Raw genomic sequence first — 26,902 nt, forward strand, 5'->3', positions numbered from 1 at the left:
TCCCAGCTCATTTAACATTTACATTTTTGGTAACACATTCATTCCTGTTTCCTTCCAAGCCTGATTTGTTGTCTCTTTCCTTGGCAACTGTTGTTTGCCAAATGCGACTAGACTCACCGGGCTTCTCATCTGCAGTATATCGAGGTTATCACATGGGGGTGGCGTGTTTTGTCGGTCTTTGTGTTAAACTCCTGATGCTTCTCACAACAGCACTTGAAGGGCCTCAGTGTATTAGATTTAACTAAGCCTCAAATAACCTTGATAGCTTGGTTTTCTTATTTAGGCAGGAGATCCAGCTGTATAATAGCTTCTAGGCGAGGTGTGTTGGGTGATTGAATAGATAATGATGCATTACCTTTTTCTCTTTCCGAATCAAGTAATGCATCTTTCTGTCTCTCTCTGTCTATCTATCACCCACACATACACTGATGGAGGGCACAGTCTCAAGCCAGGAGGTTAACAACTCACTGAGGTCCCATATGTCTCCTGCAGCAATAGCAGACACTAAGAGCCTGATCACACCTCAGAGGAACGGAGGGAAAGAAAGATAAAGAATATCCTGAATGCTTTTTAATGAGTCACAATGGAGTAGCAGGGAATTGACTTGACACAGCATCTCCGAAAGTCACATTGCGAACAATACGCTCTGATCATTTTTTTTATTCCGACACAATGCATTGGGTTTTTAATGATTTGAATTTTCCATCCCGTCTTGTGTTTGTGTTTCTTTTGTTTTCGTGGAAACTTATTTAGAAAGCGTGAGTCAGGATTCAGGCAGAGACATCTCCGAACCTCGCTCGCTTCATTCAGATCAGGCAGAGCGCTCTATGTCTGGCTTTCAATTTTCAGGCATATGCGTGTATCTGCGCACACACACGTACACACATTCTGTACGCACACAGTTACACGGACCAACCAGATGCCCCAAGGCCTTTTGGCTTGTGAAAAGGGACAGAGAGCTCTATTGTTTTCTCTGTGATTCAGTTATTACACAGAGATTAACACAGTGGAACTCTTCTGGGACACCCAAGGGCTTTGGACCCAGAGAGAGCGAGCACTGGATGCCTTTATCTTTCTCTCTCTCTCTTTCTCTCTCGGTAGCCCTATCTCAATCTATTTCACTGACAGACACACACATACTTGCACATGATGTTATGTACTTATTCAGGCATTGCCAAACAAACAGTCACAATTATGCGCGCACGCACACCCACACACACACACACACACACACACACACACACACACACACACACACAGCTCAGGCATTTGTCTGGTGGAATGTGTTCAGTGGCTGATAAGGAGGAGAATAGGACAGCAACATTAGAACAGAAATGCCAGCGCAGCAACAGTTATTTTGCACACACTGACTGCATACTCATGTACACACACATTCACATGTCAGACAAATGGAATCCTGCTATCATATTACTGGTAATGACAAATGCAGCATGGCGGGTGCAGCAGCAAACAGAAAGATGCTATAGAGATACGAAACAAATGAGAACTTTGATGGCCATTGAGTTACATTACAAAACAGCAAAAGACATCCTGATACGCCGTTTGCAGCCCAACGGTTCTCCATATAGAAGATGATTGTCTTCGAAGAGAAGACACGACAACAGCACATGAAAGAAATAAAGAAAGAGAGGAGGAAAAAAAGAATAAAGAAGACCAGCAAATTGAGAGATGAATGGAGGGAAAAAGAGAGGGAGATTAGAGAGAGAGGATGACGTCATTCTGACATGACTGAGGCTGCACAGCCCCAGTGGGATCTCCCTTCCTCTGACAGATGTACAGCATCACAGTGGGATCAAACGCTACCAGTAGGAAGACTTTCAGCTCTACACAGCTGGAAAAGCATAGCAATAACATCCAAGCCTTCCATATGTGCCTTCATCTCCACGTGTGTCTGCGCAAATGGGTGTCAACTGTTCACGTGCATCACACATCAGATTGTACCATTATGATTTGTATCCATTTAAATCACAAAACTTTAAAACACTTTCTATTTGTATTATGTCTTAGATGCATACAGTATATTTGAATTGATGTTGTCTAAATTTAAGGAACTAATACTGATACGGCTAGCAGTGAAATACATTTGATAAACTGACTGAAAACTGGCAGTAACTGCAATTGTGAAACAAAAACAATCAATTTCCCAATACGCATGCATGCATTTAAGCTTTCTTCTTCTTTTTGTATTCAGTTGAAATGGTCCTGTGATGTGGAGGGCTTATCCTTTTTGACAGTTTTTAAAATTATTAGTGTAATACAAGCATTTGCTTAAGTGATTTAGTCTCTGATCTTTACTTGCAGGTGGTGGTTTCATACATCTTATATGTAAATGCTAAAGAATAGCTTTTGCAACAATAATGATGGCAGCATGTGTGTGTGTGTGTGTGTGTTTGGCTGTCACCTCATATAAATGATGCATTAAACGTCAAGACTGTAAGGGATAGGATGTGTGTTGATAAAGTCATGTTCCCAACAGCCCCCAGCCTCTCTTATCCAACTCTCCTGGGTATACTCCTGTCATGCCACAGCACAGCCTCTACTCTGTGGCGTTATACAGTAGCTTTCCACAGCCAACAGAAGGCTCTGCTATGGATTGAAATAATAAAACTTTATGCAACATTATGGCAACATTATGAATTTACTTTTCCACCTAGATTTTCCCCAGCTGGTCGCTGGATTTAAACTTGTGAGGCAGTGTATTTATACTGTATGTATCTATTTTGGTTCATAAAACAGCTAGTTGTGTAACCAATTTAAATACACTGTGTGCACATGGTGAATGTGCAAGCAGATTGTGTTTGAAACTCACAGAGGCTCACATGATTATCAGACTGCAGCACGTCTTCTCTCTCTCTCTCTCTCTCTCTCACACACACACACACACACACACACACACACACACACACACACACACACACACACACACACACACATACTCTCTTTCCGTCCTTCTTGTTCCTTCCTTTCATTTTATTTCTTCTTTTGCCATCTCTGTCGTTTCCTTCCTTGCTTCTTCTGTCTCTTTCTTTTTCTCTTTATCCAGCTTGTTTAGAGTACTGAAGTGTCAGTTTTGATCTCCCACTCTCCAAGTAGATGCCCTACTTATGTAGTGAGGGGGTGACATCACACTAAGGACTGGGTATCGATACCTTTACCTTGACTTTGATACCGGTTCCTGAACGATACTTTTACCAATACACATTTAAAAAAACCAACAATTTTTATGAAAAGAAATTCCAACATTGTACATCACGGTAAAAAAAAAAAAAATCTTTATTTTTATTTTTCAGCGCCTTTACACCTATGCAGCACACACTGTAGTCAAGCCTCTCAAAATACAACACGCACACACGTGAGCCCTGTCTCTGGGCGTAACGTAGTGTCTTTCCTGCATGCCTCTACAACATGTAACATTAGACAGCCAATCAACATTATTTAATCTTGGTACAAGCATGCTGCATTAGGGCTGTGCAATTCATCAAAATTGTAATCGCGATTAAGATTTTGGCTCCTAATGATCCCAAAATCATTTATTGAGAAAAACGATTATTTTGCACATTATGTTTTGCAGATAAACTCTTATTTTGTCTTGTGTTCAGAATGAAAAAAAAAGGTTTAGGTGTTTTCAATGTTGATTTGTTTCAGTGTTCCACGGTTTTTTAAGTTCATAAATGCAACATCTTTCCAAAAGCCAATGAGTAAGTAATCGTGATTTGAATATTGACCAAAATAATCGTGATTATGATTTTTTTCCATAATTGAGCAGCCCTATGCTGCATGTTTATTGGCTCACTGACACTGATGAGATTTAATCCTTAGGTTTCGATATTTGGAATTGAATGACAAGGCATTTTTAGATACTCGATACTATGGAGGAAATTTGCTCGGTGCCTAAAAGTATTAAAGTTCGGTACCCAGCCCTAATAACACTGTAGATTTGGGAGTCAGTTGCAAACAAGAAGAAAAACAACTCGAAACATCTCTGAAGGATGCAGGAATTAGTGCAGAGGACATGGTTTATTGAAGCCTGTGTTTGTGTGTAACGATTTCTGCTTGAATCTTAATATTCTCATGTGTACTACTACAGTATGTAAAACACATTTTTTAAAGAAAACAGTCAGATATGAAATGGCCACCCATTTTTCTGTGGTCCTACATCACATTTTCTCTTTTGGTCCTGTCACAGAGGAATGCACTCTTTCATTAGATCACAGACCGACTCAGGCCTGCTGTCTTAGAGATAACACCCAGGTAAATGTTGGCCCCTATCCCCTTTGAATGCCAATCATATCTTCACGAACAAGACAGCTTGTGATAACTATCTTGGTCAAGGTTATCTACTGAAACCACTATACCCTCATTGCTCTCTGTCTGTGTAATGTCTTGTTCTCTGTCACACCCTTTCTCCCTCCTCCTCGCTGTCTCCAATGAGTGTTTAAGATGGGACACGGTGATGCTCCTTTTAGAAGCACTTCTTTCAGTCCAGTCACGCTATCCCTCCACCTGTCAGAGGTGCTGGGGATGTATGTCATCTCCAGCATTAACAGGTTAGTGCTCTATAAAAGTCAGTGGCTCAGATGATAATTGTGGAGACATGGGTGAGCGATGACTTTAAAAGAGTGACGCATGTTGGCAATGCATTTCTCTTGAATTCCAAGCACTTTAGATTGACAACGTGCTCATATAGTGTATTTGAATGTACATGCGGAAGTATATTTCTATGTATATTTCATCTTTTTTTTTTTTTTTTTTTTACAGACACTCGCATCCTAAAGATTTCAATTTGGTTGTATGAGGAGGGGAGACATGAGGGCAGATTCCCTTCAGTTAGTTATATCTTTAGTCAATAGACTTAACATAGAATTTAAGGTCATGAATAACTTTCAGCTGGGTCTTCTGCTTTATTCACTATATCCTTTTAACTCTAACGGAACTCTGTTTCATGAGCCCAGGGAGAGAAACAATGGAGTGGTAGTGTTGTTTTAGCACCACGGACAGCTCCAGGATGTCCCTTCATAGCAAATCTGCAGTTATATTTGGAGCTTTTATGTCCAGCATTGGCTATCACCAGCCTGATTTCCACTACATGGTCTCAAAGAGCCAGCCAAGGCCCACAAATTATTAATGCCAATCAATTTTCCAAATATCAAAATTACCAAGGTTCGTTTTGGAAGTAGTTGCCCAGAGCAGTGAAGCCAGACTCTCCTTTGAATTACATTAATGAAGGTTTTTTAACTGCTCAAGGTGGCCTCGGCTGAGCAGGCCACATTTGGCTATGCTTTTGAGCAAGGGGGTAATGATGCTTAATTTCTTCATCAGGGCCAGCTGGATCATCCTGGACCTGAGGCATAAAAATAAAACGTTTAACAGAAAGACAGAATCACTATCAGATTACATTAAAAGTCATTATCTACAAGATATTCTACCAGAAAGAGAATCATAAAAGTGCAGATTGTCGCACTGGGCACAAAAAGAAGGAAGTAAGTTCTTAAGAAGCTACTCAGTGTCAGAATTTCCACTGTTTAATTGCAATTGTAACGCAAGTGCTACAGGATCAATGCTGGCTGTGTTCTCTATGGCTTGCTAACATCCTTAACAGGACTCATAGGCAAGGGCAATATGTGGGACAGGTGTGTGGGACAGGGAAAACATTTACTTTGAAAGAATTTTGATTTAAAGAGGCATGCAAACATATATAATTGGAGAAAACTGTGATATGCTGCCACACCCCAGGGGCTAGATGAAGACCACCTATTATTCTATTTTCTTGCAAATTTGGCAGATTATGTGCAATGGCAAATGTTTAAAGGTTTGCAAACGCTGCAAAATCCATATTGCTTTGTGTTCCTTTACAGGATTGCAAGTCAAGGACAATGTTTCTGAGACTTAAAGGAAAGGCTTTCAGTTATTGTAAAGAAACAGTGGGAGCCATGAGTAGCCTTCCCTCAGGCCTCTGCTAGTTGTTAGCATTACCTCCCTGTCTTTCTTACAAGACAGACTATATTTTCATTGCTTTAAATGGATTTGGGAATAACACACATCATTATATGCATGCATTTGCATGCTTCAGGGAATGCAAAGGCTATTCTTACCATATGAAATGAGTTCTTGCTCATGCACTATGTCTTTTTAACTATTGTGGTTCCTTAACTGTCACAATGCATGTATAATATATAAAACAGTGGGAATCTGTTATGTACATAATGTATGTGTTGGGGAGTCTCTAGTTCATAAACAAATGTGTTTAGTTTTTTAGAAAAGTAAGTCAAGAAATAGATGAAAAGGTTAGACATAAAAAGAGAGAGACAGAGTGGACGAATGCCTGCTGGCTGGCTGACTGACTGATGTTGAGACAAATGATCCTGGATGATGGCATGACTCTGAGCTAATCCAGGAGCACTGGACACCATCACTGAACCATGTCACACAGATCGCTCAGTCAGTTTAGTGTGAAAAATAGGAATGGGTAAGAAAACTAGATGAACTTCAAGGTAGTACTGTGTAGTATTTTTAAACACCAAATCAACAGAATATCACTGACAAATATTTATATTTTATAGTATTATATTATATATTTTATAGCCTCACTCACACAAGATGTGCTTGACAAAAGGGAAAGCACATTTCCCATAAACCTTGTCACAAACACAACTTTGTTTCAGCACTTGCCCCTCTTCCAAAATGCAATATTTCTCACTTTGTTGAGGAAATCCATTTGGTAAGTGTCCGGCTGCAAAAGAAAGACGTTTGTGTGTGTGCCTGTGTGCGTGCGTACGTGCACGCGCATGTGTGTGTGTGTGTGTGTGTGTTTTGTTTGCAGCATGCCAATTATAAGGAGATTATCAGGTGCACATTGTTCTGACAGGTGTGAAGGGAGTCACAGGAAGGTGTGAGACAAAAGAAAGAGTTGAGACTCAGGAAAGGAAATGCCTGATTTCTTCCCATCTTCTACCTTAGTCTTGTTTTTACCCTTTCATCATCTGTCCTCTTGTCTAATCTTCAACACATTTTTATTTTTTTATTTCTTATCCTCCTGATCACTTGGCCTCTCTTCTTCTACCTAACTCTACTATTTTCTCGTCACATCGTATAGTCTCCATCTTTGCTGCTGTGAAGGGTGTGTTACTGTAACTTCCTGACTGTCTTCCGTCTTGGATTTCAGAGGTGAGAGTGGAATCGTTGGCACGATGTCTTCCTGCTGGCAGCTCTAGCTTAGAGAGATGACAGTATTATTTTAGATGTGTTAATGAGACACCGTATCTAGTAGTCTGCCAGTCAAGGTGATGAAACATGCTCATGGGCAGTCATTGTTTCCAGTCGCTAGGCACACAATGTTAAGGCTGTGCAATTTATCGGAAATTTTAATCATGATTACGATTTTGACTCCTAATGATCACAAAAACAGATTAATAAAAAAAAAAAAATGATTTTGCACATTTCGTTTTGCAAGTAAACTCCTATTTTGTCTCGTGTTCTGAATGAAAAAAACGGCAAAAGTATTACGGAAAATTTCACAGTTCAAGGTGTTTTTGCTGTTGATTTCAATACTGACCAAAATAATTGTGATTTATGATTTTTTTTTCCATTATCAAGCAGCCCTACACAATGTTACATCTGTAATCCCCAAAAGTCTTATCCCCATTTTCTCCCCTCACTGGTGTTGTTTTGTTTAATAAAAAAGATCTCAAGGTTTGTATTCAACTAATTTTACAAGTCAAGGTTTTTGCCAGCAGACTAATAAGGGTGCAATAATTCAAAGTCAAAATCTGTAAGTCAAATATGTCTCAGATCCCATTGGTCCAAATGTGATGATGTTTGAGAGATGTGATGCATCTTGACACTGTGATTGACCCAAGGAGTGTTTGCGTTTATGGAGATTGACATGCCTCACAGTAAATTGGCAGTAACTTTTAATTTTTGAACATCAAATAAGTTTGCAAACATCCTTTTTTCAAAATTGTTTGTGTTGTCTGCTTGTCTATGAAGAAACATTTTCCGAATTAGGATTCAGACACGCTCCTGTACCTGTAGAGACAGTACAGTGGGTCTGGGATCAAATGACACCACGATGGGCTCCTCTGTCTGTCTACATATCTGTCTCCTGTTCCCACTCTTCTTGTTCCTGCCTTCCTAATCTCAAAATAAAGAAAAGCAGACTGTAGGGAGGAAAGTTTACAATATTCTGTAACAGAAAAAAAAGTTGGAATCATTTGTACCTCTCTTTTCTGGTTTGTTTGACTGTGGAAATATATATTTCTGACTTTGTATGCAGATGGTTTCTCCTGCATGTCTTCAAACCCAGCACCCAATCTAGGTCAACCATCTTGCTACTTCCCAACTGCCAGACTGAGCTGTGTGTGTGTGTGTGTGTGTGTGTGTGTGTGTGTGTGTGTGCGTGTGTGCGCGTGCGTGTGTGTGTGTGCGGGTGGGGGTGGGGTGGGGTGCTTCACAGCGCTCTGGGCTACAACAACAACAACAACAACAACAAAAAATTAAAGTATATTTTCTTTTCCCACTGAATATTATTTTTTGCTATTGTGGACTGACAAATAATTGGAGTACTTTGAGTAATACATTAGAGTATATCATACAAATTCTACACTCGCAATAGCTGGAGGTATTAATTGAAATAATCAATGTTGCTGTCTCTGTTGACTGCTCGCACTTGGGCTTTTGAAAGCGTGCGAAACAGGCCCGAGGCATCAGATCCCAGCTGGAGCAGCTGGAGCCACAGACCACACCCACCTCCACTCTCACTCTGGGCTCTGGTATTGCCTCTTCTGGGGTTATTTGGGTTTGCACATTTCTCTGAGGGAATGTAAGTTTAACAAACCACTAGTATGCATTTTCAAGACGTGCAATGGACATTCACACTTTTATTCCTTGTAGTGCATTTATAAGCTCTGGGAGTCCGGGACTACAGCTAACTAAATTGGAAGGACTCTCTTTCGGTCTGTCTGTCATTCAATTGACTTCACTCTTGGTGGTTGTATTGCTGCTGTATTAAGAGGGGACCCCTATTAACTTTTTTATCGCCAAAGAGCATGCTGGCTTAAATTACTGGCCTGGTGCCGGATTTCTGGCGTATGACTATTTTAGAAAAATAAATTAAAAAGTCCACATGGGATTTGTTTTTGATGCGCTGGGTTTAACCAATCATCGAACTTCCACCTACCAATAAAACGAGTTCTAGCCAATCAGATGCAAAGTAGGGCGGGTCTTTGCCAAAAAGCAACGGAGCTAAACGGGCCTAAAAAAACAATGGAGGCAAAGTTTATCAAACTTGGAGCATGTAGATACAACTTTAGTTGAGAAAGGAGTTAAAAACACATATGCTTCAACATGAACATATGCTTCTGCAGCATATGTTCAAGGAAGATACTGTACGGCTAGTCACAAAGCTTCGGTCCGTGCACTCTGTCATATGAGTACGTTACCGGCAACGACAGCTACCGCTGCGACTGCGCCTTCACTGACCGACCGTGTTTGTGATATAAACAATACGTGTGTGCACGTTCATAGAGGAACACGATTTATCATTAACGATGGCCACTGTGTAAAAGCTATCTGAAGCCCAAACTGCCTTGACAAAGCTGTCTGTTTGGAATCAGCATGGCAGTTATTTAAACATAACAGCCTTGTCCCAGAGTTTAGACATCTAGCTATATGAAAAGCTGAACAATGCAAACTTTTTAATGAATGTGCATGAAGCAACTAATGTCAACATGGACAAAATCATGAATGTACTAATTCACTTTTTTGATGATGACCTGGCCTAAGTAGCAACACAACATCTAGAAACATCTAGTTTTATTTTCACAATGATTCATTGTAGGATTATATTATTGCAATATGTAAATCTCCATTGACTCTCATTTAACATATGGTTGGAAGAAGTAACAATTGATCCAAAACTTTTTACTTCTTAAAAGTTATGACTTTTATTATTGTGTAATGTAAACTGTCAACTGTTTTGCCAGTCAAATTAACTTTAATGAGTGCATATTGAAACATTACACTGTGGACTCCCCTGACCCCCCCCCAAAAAAAGTTTCAAGCATCAGCGATGTAACTTTTGGAACTTTCGGCTGTAGGACTGCAAATAACGGTGATTTTCATTGTAGTTTAATCTGTCGATTATTTTTCGATTATTTTTGATTTTGATTATTAAAAAAGCTGAAAAATGTCAATCAGTATTTCCCAAAGCCCAATATGGTGTCCTCAGATGTTTTGGTTTGTCCACAACTCAAAGATATTCAGTTAACTGTCACAGAGGAGAGAAGAAACCAGAAAATATTCACATTTAAGAAGCTGGAATCAGATAATTTTCTTAAAGAATTACTCAAACCGATTAATTGAGCATCAAAATAGTTGGTGATTATTTTAGCAGTTGACAACTAATCAATTAATCTTTGCAGCTCTAGTTAGCTGTTAGCAAATGATGCGTATACACTAGCATTGCTAGGGGACGCAGCTATGTCACAGCAGGTTGCTAAGGACACAAGGAAGCGCTGTGTCGAGTGTGAATTTGTTTTGATTAGATTCTCAGCTTTCAGAACCAAAAAATTCAATAATAATTTTGTTATTTGTAGATTTGCATGCATGCATGGATATATAGCCTATACAGGGTGTGATTTGCCAAGGGGGATGCATGGGATTTCTCCCTTTCTGATCTACAAATCCCTGCCTCTGCTAAATTATTTGTAAATGTATTCCCTCCCCCCTCAAAGTGATCAATGCTACTTCACCAATAGACCATATATTATATACCTAAATTAGAAGTATTTTAAAACTTTAGGGCTAGATTTATCAAGCCGTTTGCGCCTGGTTCCAGGCGCTAATTGGTCGCAAAGACGAACGTAACCGATGCGGGCTATTTACAAACTTGGGTAAAATCGCAGATTGCCTGCCACATGAGCGAGAAGAGACAAGTTGCGCTTTCAATATGCGTTCGTGGGAGGGTCAGGGGGAAAGTGGGAGTTCCACCCAAAAAGGTGGGAGGATACGCGTAAAGTGCGCCTAATTATATATTCCGTGGTATTTACAAAGACTGCCAGTAAGAGCGCGCCTCTATTCTGCGGGGGGAATTCTCCGCCTCTTAAAAGCAGGTCTAAACCAGAGAGCGCGTTTTCCTGTGTGTTCAAATTTACCTCAATGGCAGCAGTGATCCGAGCAAGGCAAAGACATAGGCCAAGACGGCGAGCAGACAGGATTTATGCCACGAGAATTACTCTTTTCCAATTAAGCGAACAACAAATCATCCGACGTTACAGATTAAGCAGCGATGCAATAATTCAATTACTGGACGAAATCAAAGATGACCTGGAACCTCTCACTCAGCGTGCTTTTTGGAGAGGCATGGCTACTTGGTAAGCATTGTTTGGAGAGGTTTTACAGTGAACCTTAATTTCCCTTGTGAAAATAATTTGTCCAGCCATATATACCAGTATTATCCAACTGCTCATGCATTAATACCAGATCATTATTTTCTTAGAATGTGCTATATCTGTAATGTTCTATATGTTGCTGTAGGTGATGGTGGGTATCCCCAACAGCCATGGTTAATGACTCCAATTAACCTCACAACTGCAGCACAACAAAACTACAACCACGCACACATACAGACGAGGGGGGTGATTGAGCGCACCATTTGAAAATAAAAAATGGAGTAAATAAATCAAGCCAGACTAGAATAATTGCTTTTTGTGTTCTTTTTTATTTGTTTGACAATGTTTAACTGAGACTGTTTGCTTAGTTAGGCTTAGTTTTTCTTGACTTTCTGTGACTGGAAGAGGCTCAGGTGTCACTGGGGTGCATGGCACAGATTGTGCCATGCTGGATGGCACAGGTTTAGGTGGGGCAGACGTGGAGGCTGCACATGTGGATGCTGCAGGTGTGGATAAGACACCAGAGGTCCCCTGCAGACCACCGACCATGCCTGCGGCAATGGTCCTTAGGCAGTCGTTGGTCTGTTGCTGGTGGCGACATAATCTGGTTACTGCCCTGGCCAATCCATTCATTGCACTAACCAGTTCCTTTACCTGCCCGATATTCCGTCTCATTTCACGGTTCATCTGCTGCACATTACCAGATATATGTTGAAGGGGCCTGTCTGGGCACATTGCTCAGTCAACAGCATTTCATCAATATCATCTATCCTGCGTGCAGGACGCTGAGACGAGGCAGGTTGCACAGGAGGCTGAGACAGGCCAGGTGGTTCAAGTGGTTCCCCAAACGCTGTGAAAGGACAAGTTCCAAACATAGCATCAAATACACTTGGCACAAAAAAAAAAAAACGCCTCCATGTCTGTTCCATTTTTGATAAGCAATTTTGCGATTATTTAACTATATAACACTCTTTAATTACTTAACCCCATCGGTTGGATTGACATATTAATAATATAGGCTAAACATATGCATATATACCCAACGCCAACACACCAGTATCATAACAAACCACACATACCTTCATTCTCTACAGAGATCTCAGCAGTAGCTATGCCGTCCACACCTTCCACCTGTTCGGCAATGAGTGTTTGCTGCACCACCTCTTCAGTAGTAGTTAGCGTGTCTATTTCTGGTGGACCTGAACCGTTTCTCCTCGATTGTGCCCGGTTGTACGCAACCTTCTCTTTTGTTCTGCGCTTTATGTCTTGCCACCGTTTTTTTACCTCCTCCACTTAACTCCGTGTAGATGATGACGAGTTGATTTTATTTGTTATGGCATTCCAAATTGAATTTTTTCCCGAGGGTGTGGATGTTCTGCCCTGTAATATGTTCAGGTTTGCTGTTACTTCAGCAAACCTACTACTTCGGAGTATGTGCTGATTGCCTGATGGGTGTCAGGTTTGATAAATACTACGCAAAATGTGGAAGCATAGCGTGCGCTATTACCGAACTCGCATAAACAGACGCAGCGCAAACTGCGCTAGTGTTAGTAAATTAGGCCCTCAGTGCGTAACTTTTTGATATTAATGAACGTCTGTTGCTACAAAGATAAGTAAGACTATCAGCTCCACACAGCTCTCTCTGTATTTCTCAGTATGGCTATGTTCAGAAGATTGTGGAATCCAGTGATTTTCCCACGCAGAAACTCGAGTGAAGATAATTACCTCTTCTGAAGCGTCCATCGTGTTTTTTTTAATCCCCCGTGTCCTCCTTGGCTATTAGCAACTGCGTGGAGGAGAGGGGGGGGAGGTGCACGGTCACAGAAGGCTTGTATCATGTGGACGCGCCGACAGTTTTGTTGTCTTACTTAGAATTCCTCATGGGGGAGACAGAAACTACGCACTATTGCTTTAAACTGAGTAAAGAGCTGTAATGTTAACAGTCTGTATTGCGATAGCACGATAAAATCAGAGCGGCAGTTGCTGGTTGTATACAGAGCTCCGTGACGTTGGCTACCAGTGGCAGTTGTTTAGCCGCCAATAGGTGACTGTGTTGCCAGAAAAAGTGTGCGTCATGCGGCGATGATAGTTAAGTTTAAGATAAAGATTGTGGTTTGGATTAAAACACTCCCAAGGAATGAACAAGCGTTTCTTGGTTGAAAGTAAATTATTTTGTTTTTTAACCGCTCTCTCTGGCTTGAAAGTGCTGTGTTTTATGTTGACACCATGTTATGCTATTTCATTTTCGAGATTATTTTACCATTGGATATATAGTGCATAAATAAGTGTTTTGGCATGGCTGGTCAAGTGGCACTATATCCATGGTATTGAAATGGGGATTTAATTCTTGCATGTTTTGTTTTGTTGTTCATGATCACACATCCCCCCTGAGCCTATACATAAATTATTTATATTTGTTGTGAATGTGTGTGTACTACTGGTAATGTACCCACAAAAATATGGATATACGGGGTAGTTTCTGATGTATTTGTTCAGTTATAAAGAAAACCATAACATACTAGGACTTTTGCTACCACTGTTTCAGATCTCCTAAAATGGAAAGATGGAACCATGGCAATATATACTGTCTTTCATTTGTGATTGACACTCTGATATGTGATTTGCTGGTGTCAATCAAGACAACAAGTTTCCATCATATATGTTTTCTTCAAACTATAAAAAAGGATCTCTGGAGAGTTTGAAGTCTCAACTGCATGCTGGGAATTCTGCATGAATAAATGAATTAGGACAAAAAAAAGAAAATCCTGTGTTTAACATGTAACATATTTTAACTTTTACCAAATGAAGATTTGGACCACTACAGTTCCAGGAGTGGCCCCTTTCAGATGTGATCAATGGATGTGTAAAAACATTAAAACAATCAGTGAAATATAGCATTTTCTTTGTAATTTCTGCTTGTCTGGCTGTCAAATATGGAGAGAGTGTTCAAAGATGTTATATCCAACTTGTATCTGTGTTGGGGTTATGCGACTTCAGTTCATTAAAATTCTGCGAAGCGAAAAAGAGAAAACTGTATCTATATTTAGTTGTCGTGTGTCTGAGTGTTAAAAAATGTTGATGTGTTTATCCACACAGGCATACATTGTGAGTTTTTTGTGTGTGCGTTCATCCACATGCCTCTACCATGCACCCTGTCCATCTCTCCACAGTGCTAACTGAATTATGCATTATTCAGAGTTTAATATTAGACGTTACATGGAGGTAAATTGGAGCTATCAATCATCCAAGAAATTCATATGTGGCAGACTTTAGGAATAATCTTTGAAAGGCAAAGCAGTCTTTGGAGATCAGGAGTGATTGGCTGGGGAAATTGGGTGTGGAAATTATAATTATTATTCCTTCATTTTCCAAGCTTTGCCTCATTCTGATGACATTAGCATTATTAGCCGTATGTTTGGGATAATTACTATTTGAGCTCTTGAGGATGCGGGTGAAGTGCACACAGCTAATGAGTTAGAATAAATTCAAACCTCAGAAAGTCAGACGTTTCTATCAAGTCTAATTTACACGTCTCTCTTTTTGTGTTTCAAAAACAGGAGAACATTATATAAATGGCTACTCACCATTTCATATGGAACTATACTGCACAAATGTAGTAGTCGTCAAATTGTATTATTTGAGATTCTAATTAAATGAAAAGATTGGCATGAGTTACAATTAATGAAGCATACTGGTTAACGGCAATAGATAGACAGCACTGAGACCCAGTGGAATACGTCATTAGCAGCTGTGTGACTGTGTGCATGTGCACAAATGTGTGTGTCTTTCCTTGAATGCTTGCGGGGTCAAGAGACACCCCATTAGAAACCATCATTTTTAGAGAGTGGCTTTGCGTCATCGAAAATATGGTCTAATATGCATGAATAGCCATGTTACACTGAGCCATTTTAGAAATATTTGCCAATGTAATGTAATACTGTGTATTACCTCCTCTGGGGCCAATTTAAGCATGTCAAAAGAAATACTAACTGAATACTGACTTCAGTGCAAAACAACAATTCAATTTGTGTGTGTTTTTATAGAGCTGGTTTACAGAAAATAAAATCCCTACACTAATCCCTACAGCTAACAGTATTACTACTTGTGTATGGCAATATACAGAATATTATTATACTTTTCTTTATTTTTCTATGTTAACCCACAAAATAACTATTTTTATGAAATATATACAGTATAAAAAAAATATACAGTAAAATATACAGTAATTAAAAAATAATTAAAAGGTATAGATGTATATATATAATTTTTTTTTCTTAATTCTATCTGGGCCAGTGCCACGGCTAAATCTGCTTAAAATCTTTTTTGCAATGTACCCAGTGTACCCTTTTCTGGATTGCAGTAATGCTTGATTTAAGACATTGCTACACAGTGACTGACTGAAATGCCATGCCTCATATATCCAGCGCAGTAGAGTTGAGTTTCAAAGGTGTAGAAAAAAAAGATCTGCTATCCGTAACATCATTGGTAAACATCAGATTTTGGTGACAGTCTCTCAGGAGCAATCCATTGTAAATGACAGAAAGGTGGCAGGTGCTCTTGCCTCAACAGTTTAATGCAGCCACAAAGCATGTTACATCATATGTGAAACGACTCACTGTGGCTTATCCGTGGACATAAAACCTCTCTTTCTGCTATTACTATTCTTCCTGCTTTCACAGACATGAATAACTCACACCTGAATACAAAAAGTTACCAGTCCAGTTTTCAAATTATTTTAAATAGCAAATCTGACAATAAGAAAAGATGTATTGATAAAATGGGGAAATGAAATATTCTGATATAGTCAAGTTATTCCCTTGGTCTGGAGAAGGTAAGACCTTTTGACTTGGGCTCCGTTCTATTCAGGTGTCCAGGTAAGCCATGACATGCATACTACCACGGCACTGACACTGAAACAACTACATATAATTAAGCCATCATTGTAACTGAATTACATCTTTGCTTTTTCTACTCTGACATGTCAAAATGTCTTCTGTGATAAGTGACAATTTTGTGTTATCATACAGTAGATCTGCAGGAGGATTCAAACTCCACCTACACTATTTCACATTCCTAAGGAACCTTCTTATTTTTATGCAGCCGTCATACAATTCTTTCCAACCGAGACTGCATTTTAAAGCCTTGTAAATATTTAAACAGTGTCATTTCATGTTAAGTGGAGAAGCATGCTTTTGATTGTGTTCCTTAGAGGAGCCACTCACTCAAACATGCTGAGGACAATAGCTTCCTGATCACGCAATACTTTGGATGTGGCCTGGGGATGGAACAGGAGATCTGACTAAAAGAGACAAAGTATATAGAAATTCTTACAATCACATGTAGTGCATTTATTATTATTGTGACGCACAGATACTGTATGTAGCCCTAAACTCCCAACCTCAATGTATTTTCTGAAGACCACCATGCTAGTGGCATGACAAGAGAATTGAGAGGTACATTCTCTAAAAATTAGAAAATGAAACCAATACATTAATAATATTAATGATTAACCTGTTAATTGCGTATTGCAACCACGGGACACAGCTCACTGCAAACTGCTGGCCAGACAATTAGATAAAAAAAAATAAAAAAAGTTAGAAGAGAAAAAAGGAAGAAAAGAGGACAACAAGAGAAGATACAGGCTGGAGGGGAGAGCAGGGCAATGTGCAGCTTAGCCAACAAGTCAGACAGCTGACGGGTCATGGAGCAAAGGGAAAGGACACCTCATTTGAACCTTTTTGTGTATGTGTGTGTGTGTGTGTGTATGTGTGAGAGAGAGAGAGAGAGAGAGAGAGCAAGCACAATGTTCATGTAAGGTGTGTTCAGCCAGAATAGGGCAGGTGTGGAGGCCTGTCAGGTCATGGTGTGAGCATGGGTCAGAGGTGCCCATGCTCCTATGACTCAAGGTGTGAGTAACCTATGTGTTTGTATGCAGGTGCATGTGCTTTTTTCTGTGTGGAGCCCTGCTTGTTTCGTTGTCTACTTTGCAAACTAAACTAAATTAAATTAGTAGTAGTGAAAATGTAAAATGTGATGTGCAATTTCTTTTCCTGTTAGGATTTTTTCTTTTGTTGTTTACACTTTGCTCTCCATTAACTGCTACATGCTGGGTCCTCTACCATGCTGTCAAAACCAGGAGACATAGAGCCAAAGGAAATGTCAGGCCATAATTCCTCCTCAGTTCAACGGGAAGCCGCACCAGAATGTGCTGCAATTATGTGTGTCCACAGAGCTACAAAAGCCCACCGTAGGATGAGATTCCTGTTGCATTGTACCCTGCAGGACGTAACACATCTATTCAATAGCAGCTCAACTGTGCCTGCTGACAATTGCCCAGGAAGAACATTGGTGTGGTGGAGTATTGTGACATTTGATGGTGAATGTGTTTGTACTGGGATTATCTCAGAGCCAGTAAGCCGACTTTTTTTCAATTTTCTGAACACAGCACCTGTCTGGACATTAATCACAAAGCGTTTGTGCCTTCTCTATACACGATCACTGGCTTTCTCGGACAATAAATGGTTCACAATGATGTGTATTGTTGAATGCAGAGGTTCAATAATTGCATTGCTGCTGCGTTTGGATTCAGATTTTTTTATTCTCTTAGTGATTTGGGTGTTTCAGTCTTTGGCTACATGAATTCACTTATCAAAATCACTCAAACCTTGCTTAGCTCACTGAATGTAATTGCATCTGTGGCTTGTATTTGTCAGTTTACTGAATATTGTGTGTAACATTTCAGAAAGACTTGGGACAATAGGGGGTTGTCTGAATGAGTTTGTCTTCTACATTTATTCAGTGTTAAACAGACAAAACACACAACAGACAGGTACAGACATTGTGACTGATCAAAACAGGTGTAACTAATAACGGCTGCATTTCATTTAGGCGTGCCAGTACAGGGGCTCTGGTATTATGCAAGCTGGAACACTGGCATGGCCTACTGGCACAGCTAAATGGAATGCAGCCATCATTAATGTTATCAGTCAGACCTGTAATTGCTCTGCCATGAGAAAGGTCTGTCATGCCTATTTCAAAATACAGAGTGCTACAGATGTAACTGACTCTGTTGTGGCAGGTCAGGGCTCCACTTTATTGCCAGGGGTGTATACTGTGGAAAACCACTGCAGGACTCCACAAAGAAGGTGAGGTGAGTCTTTCCTCTTCCCACTGACTTGCACATTTGGCTCATTCAAGAGAAATGTGGTAGTCAGCCAGCTGGTGTGATAAGGACTTTGCTGGGGTTCTGGTTGCTCAGGAGCCAAACTCTGGTGACTCATCTCCCATCAGGAGGGGAAATGCCAGACACAGTCGTGGTATTTGTCTGTGAGAGTGAAAATAACCATCTGCCGGCCATCTCGCCAAGCATCTTTTATTTACAGACACCACCCTGTCTGGCCTGCTCTCTGTCTGCTTGCTAACTGACTGGCTGATAAACTGACTGGATGTTTGATTTGCAGGCTGTCTGGAGGATCACTCTCTGCCTTTGTAAGCTGCCTTGTCTGACGCTTATGGCACACTTACCCTTAACGTCTGTGTGATTAGCTCTAAATGACATTACTGTAAATATTTGCTCTCAAAAACCCTGCATAAAACTGTAAAACACTAATAAAATATATGACTGCACTTGCACTGCAGACATGTAGATGCACCAGTGTGTGCATACATAATGTGTGGGTCTAACCAAAGCTTGCACAGATTTGGATCTCCACATCAAATATTAAAAGTGAAGGGCTGAGACTAGTGGCAAATTGTAAAATAAGAGACTCCATGATCAAATCCCACTCTCAATCGGTTCATTATTTAGTCTTCTACTGAAGTCAGAGCTGCTGTATTGACAACATCCCGTCCCCATGGTCTGTTCCTCTAAAGCTTGCAGACCAATTTCCTGATTTCTCTGACTTTTTATCTCTCTCTCTCTCTCTCTCTCTCTCTCTCTTGCGCTCTCTCGCTCTCTCGCGCTCTCGTGCTCTCTCTCTCTCTCGCTCGCGCTCTCTCTCTCTCTTCGCTCTCTCTCTCTCTCTCTCTCTCTCTCTCTCTCTGTGCTCTTCGCTCAGACAGGAAAGAGACACAGAGGCTTTTATTGATAATTTAAAACAATTCCAATAATGTTACAGAAGTACATTTTCCATTTCATAGATGGCTTAATAGAAGTGTCAAATGTGGCATATATTATCACTCCTTATGATGAATTACAGCAAAGGGAAAAGACAGCATATATGGGCATCATCTATCCATGCAGGACTGATGGTAATTTGTTATTGTTGGAGAGGTGGTATTTGATGGCGGTTGAAGACCCAAACGTATGTGCTTTTTTTTGTTTAAATGAACAATTGCGATAGTCTTTTTGAAATGAACTAGTCAGAGACACTCGTCACTTTCCTGTATCCTACAAAGTAAATAAAGTAATTAAAATCATGATAAGTGGGGCATCGCATTTTAATGAGTCTACTAGGACCCCTATTTGTGAAGTGACATACTGGCAGGGACACAGGTGTGTGTGTGTGTGTGTGTGTGTGTGTGTGTGTGTGTGTGTGTGTGTACATGTGTGTTTCAGACTAATTGCTGTATTTTTTTAGGAACCAGGCTTTGGAATTCATCCAAGCACCCATTGTATCAACAGTATGGTAGACTCAAGGTAGTTAATAGGGCACACTGACTGACATGACATGTTTAAAGGATTGGTTCCCTTGATGCTAACTGTCAAAATAGCTGTCATTTTCTATTCACTCTCTTTTCAGTCAAACTTAAGTTTGTATGATAATTTAACTCCGGCTATGCTAACTGTACATGAACTGAATAAAACTGAACAGACTAAACTGACCTAACAAAGACAAAACTGACCCAACAAACTCAGACCATTTTTTAAACAGGGGTAATACAAAGACAAACACCATTAACTAAACCACAAATTGAACAAAACAGGACGGTTTTTAATATTAATATTCAATAATAAACAAAAGCTAATATAGTCTAAAGAAATAAACAAAATATACCGTATATAATCTGCTTTAAGGGGCCATCTTTTGCTCTGGCAGTAGCAACCAGCTGCCCCAATTTCTGAGCTAACTAAGCTTTAAAACTGGTTTGTTTTTACTTGACCTTTTTTGTTTTACAACTACATAAAACATTTTGCAGTTGTACTTTTAGTAGTAAAAAGTGCAACATTGTACTTTTAAAACTGCAAGCAGGTTAATCATGTTTCTTCTTTGTGTGTGTTTGTTCATATTAGCAATGCCGGTGCCAGAGCAGCCTGCGGAGCAGGAGAAGGGGGCCATGGTTGCCCCTGTGATGCCAGCCTCCAATGGAGACAGATCTGAGACAGAGACCACCTCCTCCATCCTCGCCTCTGTTAAAGAGCAGGTAGGAACTCTCCAATGTACTTGTGTGTTGTACATGTGCCAAAACCTGTATTGTGTTTAGCTTTGATAAGAAAGGCACATTTTTTTCTTCTGTTTGCCTCTCTCTCCTCTTCTCTCCTCTCATAGCCCTCAAACAGCTTGCTATGAGGTCGGTCAGGAGGTTGTCACTGTTATTCAGGGGAAAAGGCACTGCGCTGCTTTAGAGTGTTTAAAAGAAACCAAAGATTGATTGGTGCCAAGGGAATACGAGAGTGTAATGGATGGAAATGATGGAGATTACGGGGCGAGAGCTGTAGCCAAGTAGACATAATTGAAAAGGTAATTAAAATCAAGGCAACCACTCGACAGGGAGCATTGGAAGGAGGATAGGCCGTCTGGTTTCAGGTTAGCTGGAGGAATGGGAAAGAGGGAAGGAAATGGAGGACGTAGAGCGGGGAGAGAAGAAATGGCAGATGGGATGTTAAAGTCAAGGTGGGTGGATTGGTTTGGTGAGAGAATGGAGGGAGTTGGGTGCAGGACAACAGTAATTGTAATGTTTTCCATTGGAAGCTACTGAGATAAGAGACAGCAAAAAGAGGAGAGACAAAAAAAAAGCAAAGAATGAAGGGGTAGCAGCTTTGTGGGTTGGATTAATACAGTTCTGTGTGTCCAGTGGGAGTTTTGTGGAAAAACGTCACATTCAACAACCTTGGTTAATGGTGTATGTGTGTGTGTGTGTGTGTGTGTGTGTGTGTGTGTGTGTGTGTGTGTGTGCGCACAATTAAATCAGTAGACTTCTTTGTGTTAAATGTATTATTTATTGAAGTATAAAACAAACATCCTCACCCAAACATGTGCATGACCCTTGCTTTCACGATGAAAAGACATTCCGATTCCCGGGCGAGTTCTCACTAATTGCATTTACTGATTTGTGTTTAGCCTTGGACTTATTCCTTTGTGTAATGGAATTCTGTTTCATTTGGATTTAGCTCATCAGCAAGTGCAATACACTAGATTTGTCATTTTCATTCATCTACGTTGACTCTGAAGTTCTCCTTAATTTAATACCACAAAATATTCCATTTACCCTTCCCTAGTGAAGGACAAGTGCTGGTGGCAATTTAAGCTTTTTTTTCCCTTTTTGTAAATGACATTCATTTGTGTTTTTGTTTTTTTTCTACCAGAGAACCTCTCACTGAATCACTGAAGCATGTAGGGTTTAGTCAGATCCATGCTTTGGACCAGATTTGAACCCTGCTGCCCCCCCCCCGCGCCCACCCATTGGGATAGCAAATGTACAGAAGTTATTCAAAAGGGAATACATCACAGACATGTAGCCATTGTTGAAGCCTTATTTTCTTCTGCAGTGCGACAACTCTAGAAACTCCTCCCCTGAGGAAAACATGTTTTGAAAATTCAAAATGAGTTCCTTCTTCAGTCATCAGAAGGCAACCAGAATGGTTTTGCATCCAGGTTTTTGAGCAACATGGGTTTTATTTTACAATAAGCCTAATCAGCTCTACATAGCAGCACTTTGGTGGGAAAATCCTGTTGGGGATGTAGTTTTTTTTCCCAATCAGAAAACGTGTCCATGCTCTAACATTACTGTAATCAGTGAAGCATACCTGATTTAGTCAGATCCATGCAGTTTTACTGATCCCACCATGAAAAAATAGCCTCACTGTATACGTTACTTTATTGCTGTGAGGGTTTTTATACTTGTCCTTTAACCAAACATTTTTACATACAGTTTAAAGAAATGCACTAGACAATCTATTCTCCTTTTTTTCTCTTTGGAGACGTATAGGATGCAGTTGGATGTGGAGCACATGTGGTACAAAAAAAGGACAAACCTAAATCTGTTGCTTTAGATCTGCTCACCTCGATGTCTGTCAGTGGGGTAATATATAAGACATTGTTGCTGACGTATCCTCGAGCAAGGTATTTGACCTTTAGGTGATTCGTTGGAATGGATTATTGGCGCTACTGAATCGTTACCAAATATAAATGGCTCTACAATAACTACATTAGTAATGTTCTAGAAACAATAATTAGAAATTGATAATGAATTGAACAGATCAGAGGGGCAAGCAAACTGTTATTTCTCCATTTAAAAAGTATTGGCAGTCCCATTTGGACTGCGTGCCAAGTTCTGTTGTCATAATGTCTCTACACCAGACTCACCAGAATACATGTATTGCAGAGATTTTGTTTTAAAAAAAATCTCTAAAATCCAAAGTTGCAAAGAAGCATATGTTAAAACCCAGTGTTCAGGTTCCACAAACTAATAAAAAACTTTCAAATCATTATTGATCATTCCACAATTCAAATGGAAAATATGTATTTGCTTTTATTTATTTGTTTCTAAAATTTCCGAAGACACAAGATTTCTTCTCCAGTCTCACCTCCAACTGCACTCCCTTTAGTCATTCTTCTGTTTGTGGTCCCACAGAGGTGCTTGTAGATGAGGTTGTTTGTATGTTATGATTGATATGATGCATTTGCTTTCAGCTGGTCTATTTGTACAACACCATGATATTTTATGAATAATACACTTCCACACTATAGGCACAAATTAATATCTGCATATCTTGAATATAAAATGTTATATTTTCCATTTATTTCCACCCAGTCCATGCTTTGTGGCTGCAAGTGTGTAGATGATGTACGTGTGTGTGTGTGTGTGTGTGTGTGTGTGTGTGTGACAAAAGGTTAACTCTAAATATACCTCACACTCTCTCTGCCTGTGTGTGTGTGTGTGTGTGTGTGTGTGTGTGTGTGTCTCCAGTAACCTTGCGGGCGTACTCCCGTTGGGGCACATCATCATGCCTAACACATACCTCTTTCCACTGTGGTGTCCCATCGAGGATACAGACATGGCTTAGATTCCATTTAGTAGACACCATCTGTCTGTGTGTGTGTGTGTGTGTGTGTGTGTGTGTGTGTGTGTGTGTGTGTGTGTGTGTGTGTGTGTGTGTGTGTGTGTGTGTGTGTGTGTGTGTGTGTGTGTGTGTGTGTGTGTGTGTATGTTGCTGGCGGTTAAGTAAAACACTACATGTGGTATGTTCATGTTAGAGAAATGATTTCCAACTACTGGGATTATTAAATGGTTTTAAGAATGAGACTCAATTAGAATGGTAAGTAGTTTGACAATGAATTCATGCAGTGTTCAGTAAGTGTACAGAGATAATGATGGCAGAGACTGTCTGTGATGCCACTCATAGGTTTCTGAAGGGATGTTGTAAAGTTCTAAGTTAGGCTTACTTGCTTTTGTCTTTGCCAGTAATTTGGCCAAAAAATATCCACATTTGTAAAACAGGATGGATCTTAGGTATAACTGAGGTGATAAAAGCATGTTGCTACTGCTGAATATTGGGTTTATACTGTATATCTTGCCATCTCTTTTTTTTCTGAACTCGCAAGATGCATCACCAGAGGGAACTAATTGAACAAGCATCTGATTTCCCATGTCCATAGTCACATAACTGTTGCTGATATGACATTTTGAGTTACCTATTTATACCATGAAGAAAAGAAATACCTGGAACTTAATTAAATCCTTGCAAAAAATATATACTTGCACATATTTGACTGCAAAAAAAACTTCACTCATGCGTAGGCTACACTTAATGTTGATGCAGGACTGGCAGTAGAATTTGCCAATATCTCACTCTCAGAGAAACAGCAAATAGACTCAAAAACATATATGTATACAAGTGACAGAGAATAAAACAAAATGCTGCATTTTACATCAAAAAGGCAGAACTACACTGCGCCGCCATGTATAAAATCGAATTATGAGTGACCGCACTAAGCACCTTACTTACAATCGTTATGCAGTACCTGGTATTTATCAATCAGTTGATCATCAATGATTCTACAACTTAACCAGCTATAGCATTAACACACAGCAAGACTGAGCTGTTTTACCTTCCACTGCTTTATTAAAATCCATGGCTGATTCATTACATACATGACATTGAGACTGTGGTCACGTTACTTTCATTTTGGCAGGCACAGCACTCACATTAGGGTGGTCCTGGTCTGAACCTTGGCATGGTCAATTCTCTATATACTACACATCATTTCTGCTAACCCTCTCTGTCGGCCTGGGGTTGCTGAAGGTGTGCAATGTGTCCCCTGCAAAGCACATGAAGTCCCCAGCTATTCTTTCTCCCAGATGTTTTTAGGGGTCCTCAACAGGAAGATACACAGAGGTTCGCAGTATCCTTCCAGATTTGACTTGACAAGGTTATATTCTGTATTGCAACGTATAATTAAATCAGTATAAAGCTAACAAAAATGTGGGACTAAAGTAAAACAAAAAAGGGATTACACATATTTACAAATCATTGTATGACCATTACACATTTTTCTAAATTAAGCTATATATTGCTACCTCTATAATAGGAGAGTTCTTGACTATTATGGTACATTTTTGTGGCTGTGAGTTACCCATTTTAAGTCCACAAAGGGGTCAGATTGCATGTATATACGTCTCAAACAGGGCAGGAAATCTGCTTCATGCTAAGTCTCCACATTCTCAGATAAATGTCAACTAGCTAGCTCCCTTTTTAGATTTTTCATGTTTAACACCATCTGTGCTACAGTTGGGGCCATTTGAGTTTCTCAAGATGCTTTGCATTATGTTGCATCATGTCTTGCCTCAGGAAAGCCCCATAGACACCAATTTAACCAGTGCTGATTTGTTCTACAATCTATCAGTTTTCTGCATATTTTCATTTAGCTCTAGTTAATGACCTGCTCGGTTTCTGAAATAAGCAATGGTAATTTAACCTTCTTTCTTGCTAAATTATAATTGAATCTGTTTATGTTTTGCTTTGTCTTTGACTGATACTGTGATTTAATCATTTCACCTATAAGTTTGATGAAAGCTGATTGATTCACTGTTCTAAACACCCAGCAGGCCAGGCTGTTATTCTTTCCTGAGAAAAAAACTGATGCTTTGTATTCTTTATCTCCATATTTTAGCATCTAGCCAATGTATTGTTTTCAAATTACATTCTAAAGATAGATTATGGTCTTTTGGTGTTATGGGTTGGTAAACAATTATGCACTCTATAGAGCCAGAAAAAGGCAAGTTATTGAGCAGTCATGGAAAAAAAGTCTTTTGGAAGAATATTTTTAGGGTGTTTTAAAAACTTCCAGTGTGTTATGTTCCCTTAGATCCTGCTGGCTGCTTGACTTAAGACATTACCATAGCGTTTTATGTCTGGATGCTGTCTTTTTTAATGAAGTGACATGTTGGTTACGTAATTATTTTGTGCTCTTATTGGCTTTTAGTTATTAATTCTGAAAGGGGCTCTGTTTCTTCACAATGTATTTTCCTTCTTTTCCTAAACTAAAATTACAGACTCTCAACTGTGATAATGCATGTAGGCACCATTTAAATATGTTTGATATTGTAAACTTTACATATTCAACTTTTTGTGGGGAGACATATCACAGATGTTTCTGTGATGTATCAATGGCATGAGACACAATTAAGTAATATAGCATTGTCATAACGGTTGTGAAATATATTGCCTGTGTGCGGTCATTACAGATGAAGAGGACCGTATTTCAATGATTGATGTATATCAGCCTGGACTGTGGTATTATTGCTTTCAGAAATGAGATTCCACATTGTTAGGGTAATGTGTCACTCACTTTTGAGTTATTGTGAGACTAGGAATTAGCTGACATTGTGACAGTTGGTAAGAGCAAAGTTTTGGTAATGGAGCCACATTTAACATGTACAGTAGTATACACAGCATCACACTTTGCATTTACAATTAAGGGTAACCTTTGACAGGCAAATTACAACATCATTCAACATCCCGGACACGTGCGGTGTATCACCTTACAATAGTTTAGCATATATTTGCGTGCATGTGTGTTCTAATCTGCATGCATAGGAGTTAAGTGAAGCCAATATGATGTATGAACTCATCTTCAGGGATCACTCATGCTAGATAATATGTGTGTGTGTACTGTGTGTGCTTTGTTTTAACAATGGACCTCAGTTTGGTTACCGAAATTTCCGGCGGCAACGGAGCAATCCCAGAAGTGGAAGGTCGTGGATACAGACTAGGATTTTCATAACAAAAAAATGCCATTTTCCATCCAAAACACAGTCTTCATTTATAATGT

The 26,902-nt window shown here is 39.7% G+C and overlaps 1 protein-coding gene across 1 annotated transcript in view; it reads left to right on the plus strand.

The window, feature by feature from the left end:
* ctnnd2a (catenin (cadherin-associated protein), delta 2a) overlaps positions 1-26,902 on the plus strand; it is a 276,014-nt gene that overhangs the window by 18,457 nt on the left and 230,655 nt on the right. The window contains exon 2 of the mRNA XM_078280766.1: positions 20,641-20,771. Coding sequence (XP_078136892.1) covers positions 20,643-20,771 — 129 coding nt within the window. The 5' untranslated portion in view covers positions 20,641-20,642. The remainder of the gene's footprint in view (positions 1-20,640; positions 20,772-26,902) is intronic.

This window comes from Sander vitreus, chromosome 22 (genome assembly GCF_031162955.1).
Source record: "Sander vitreus isolate 19-12246 chromosome 22, sanVit1, whole genome shotgun sequence".
Lineage (NCBI taxonomy): Eukaryota > Metazoa > Chordata > Actinopteri > Perciformes > Percidae > Sander > Sander vitreus.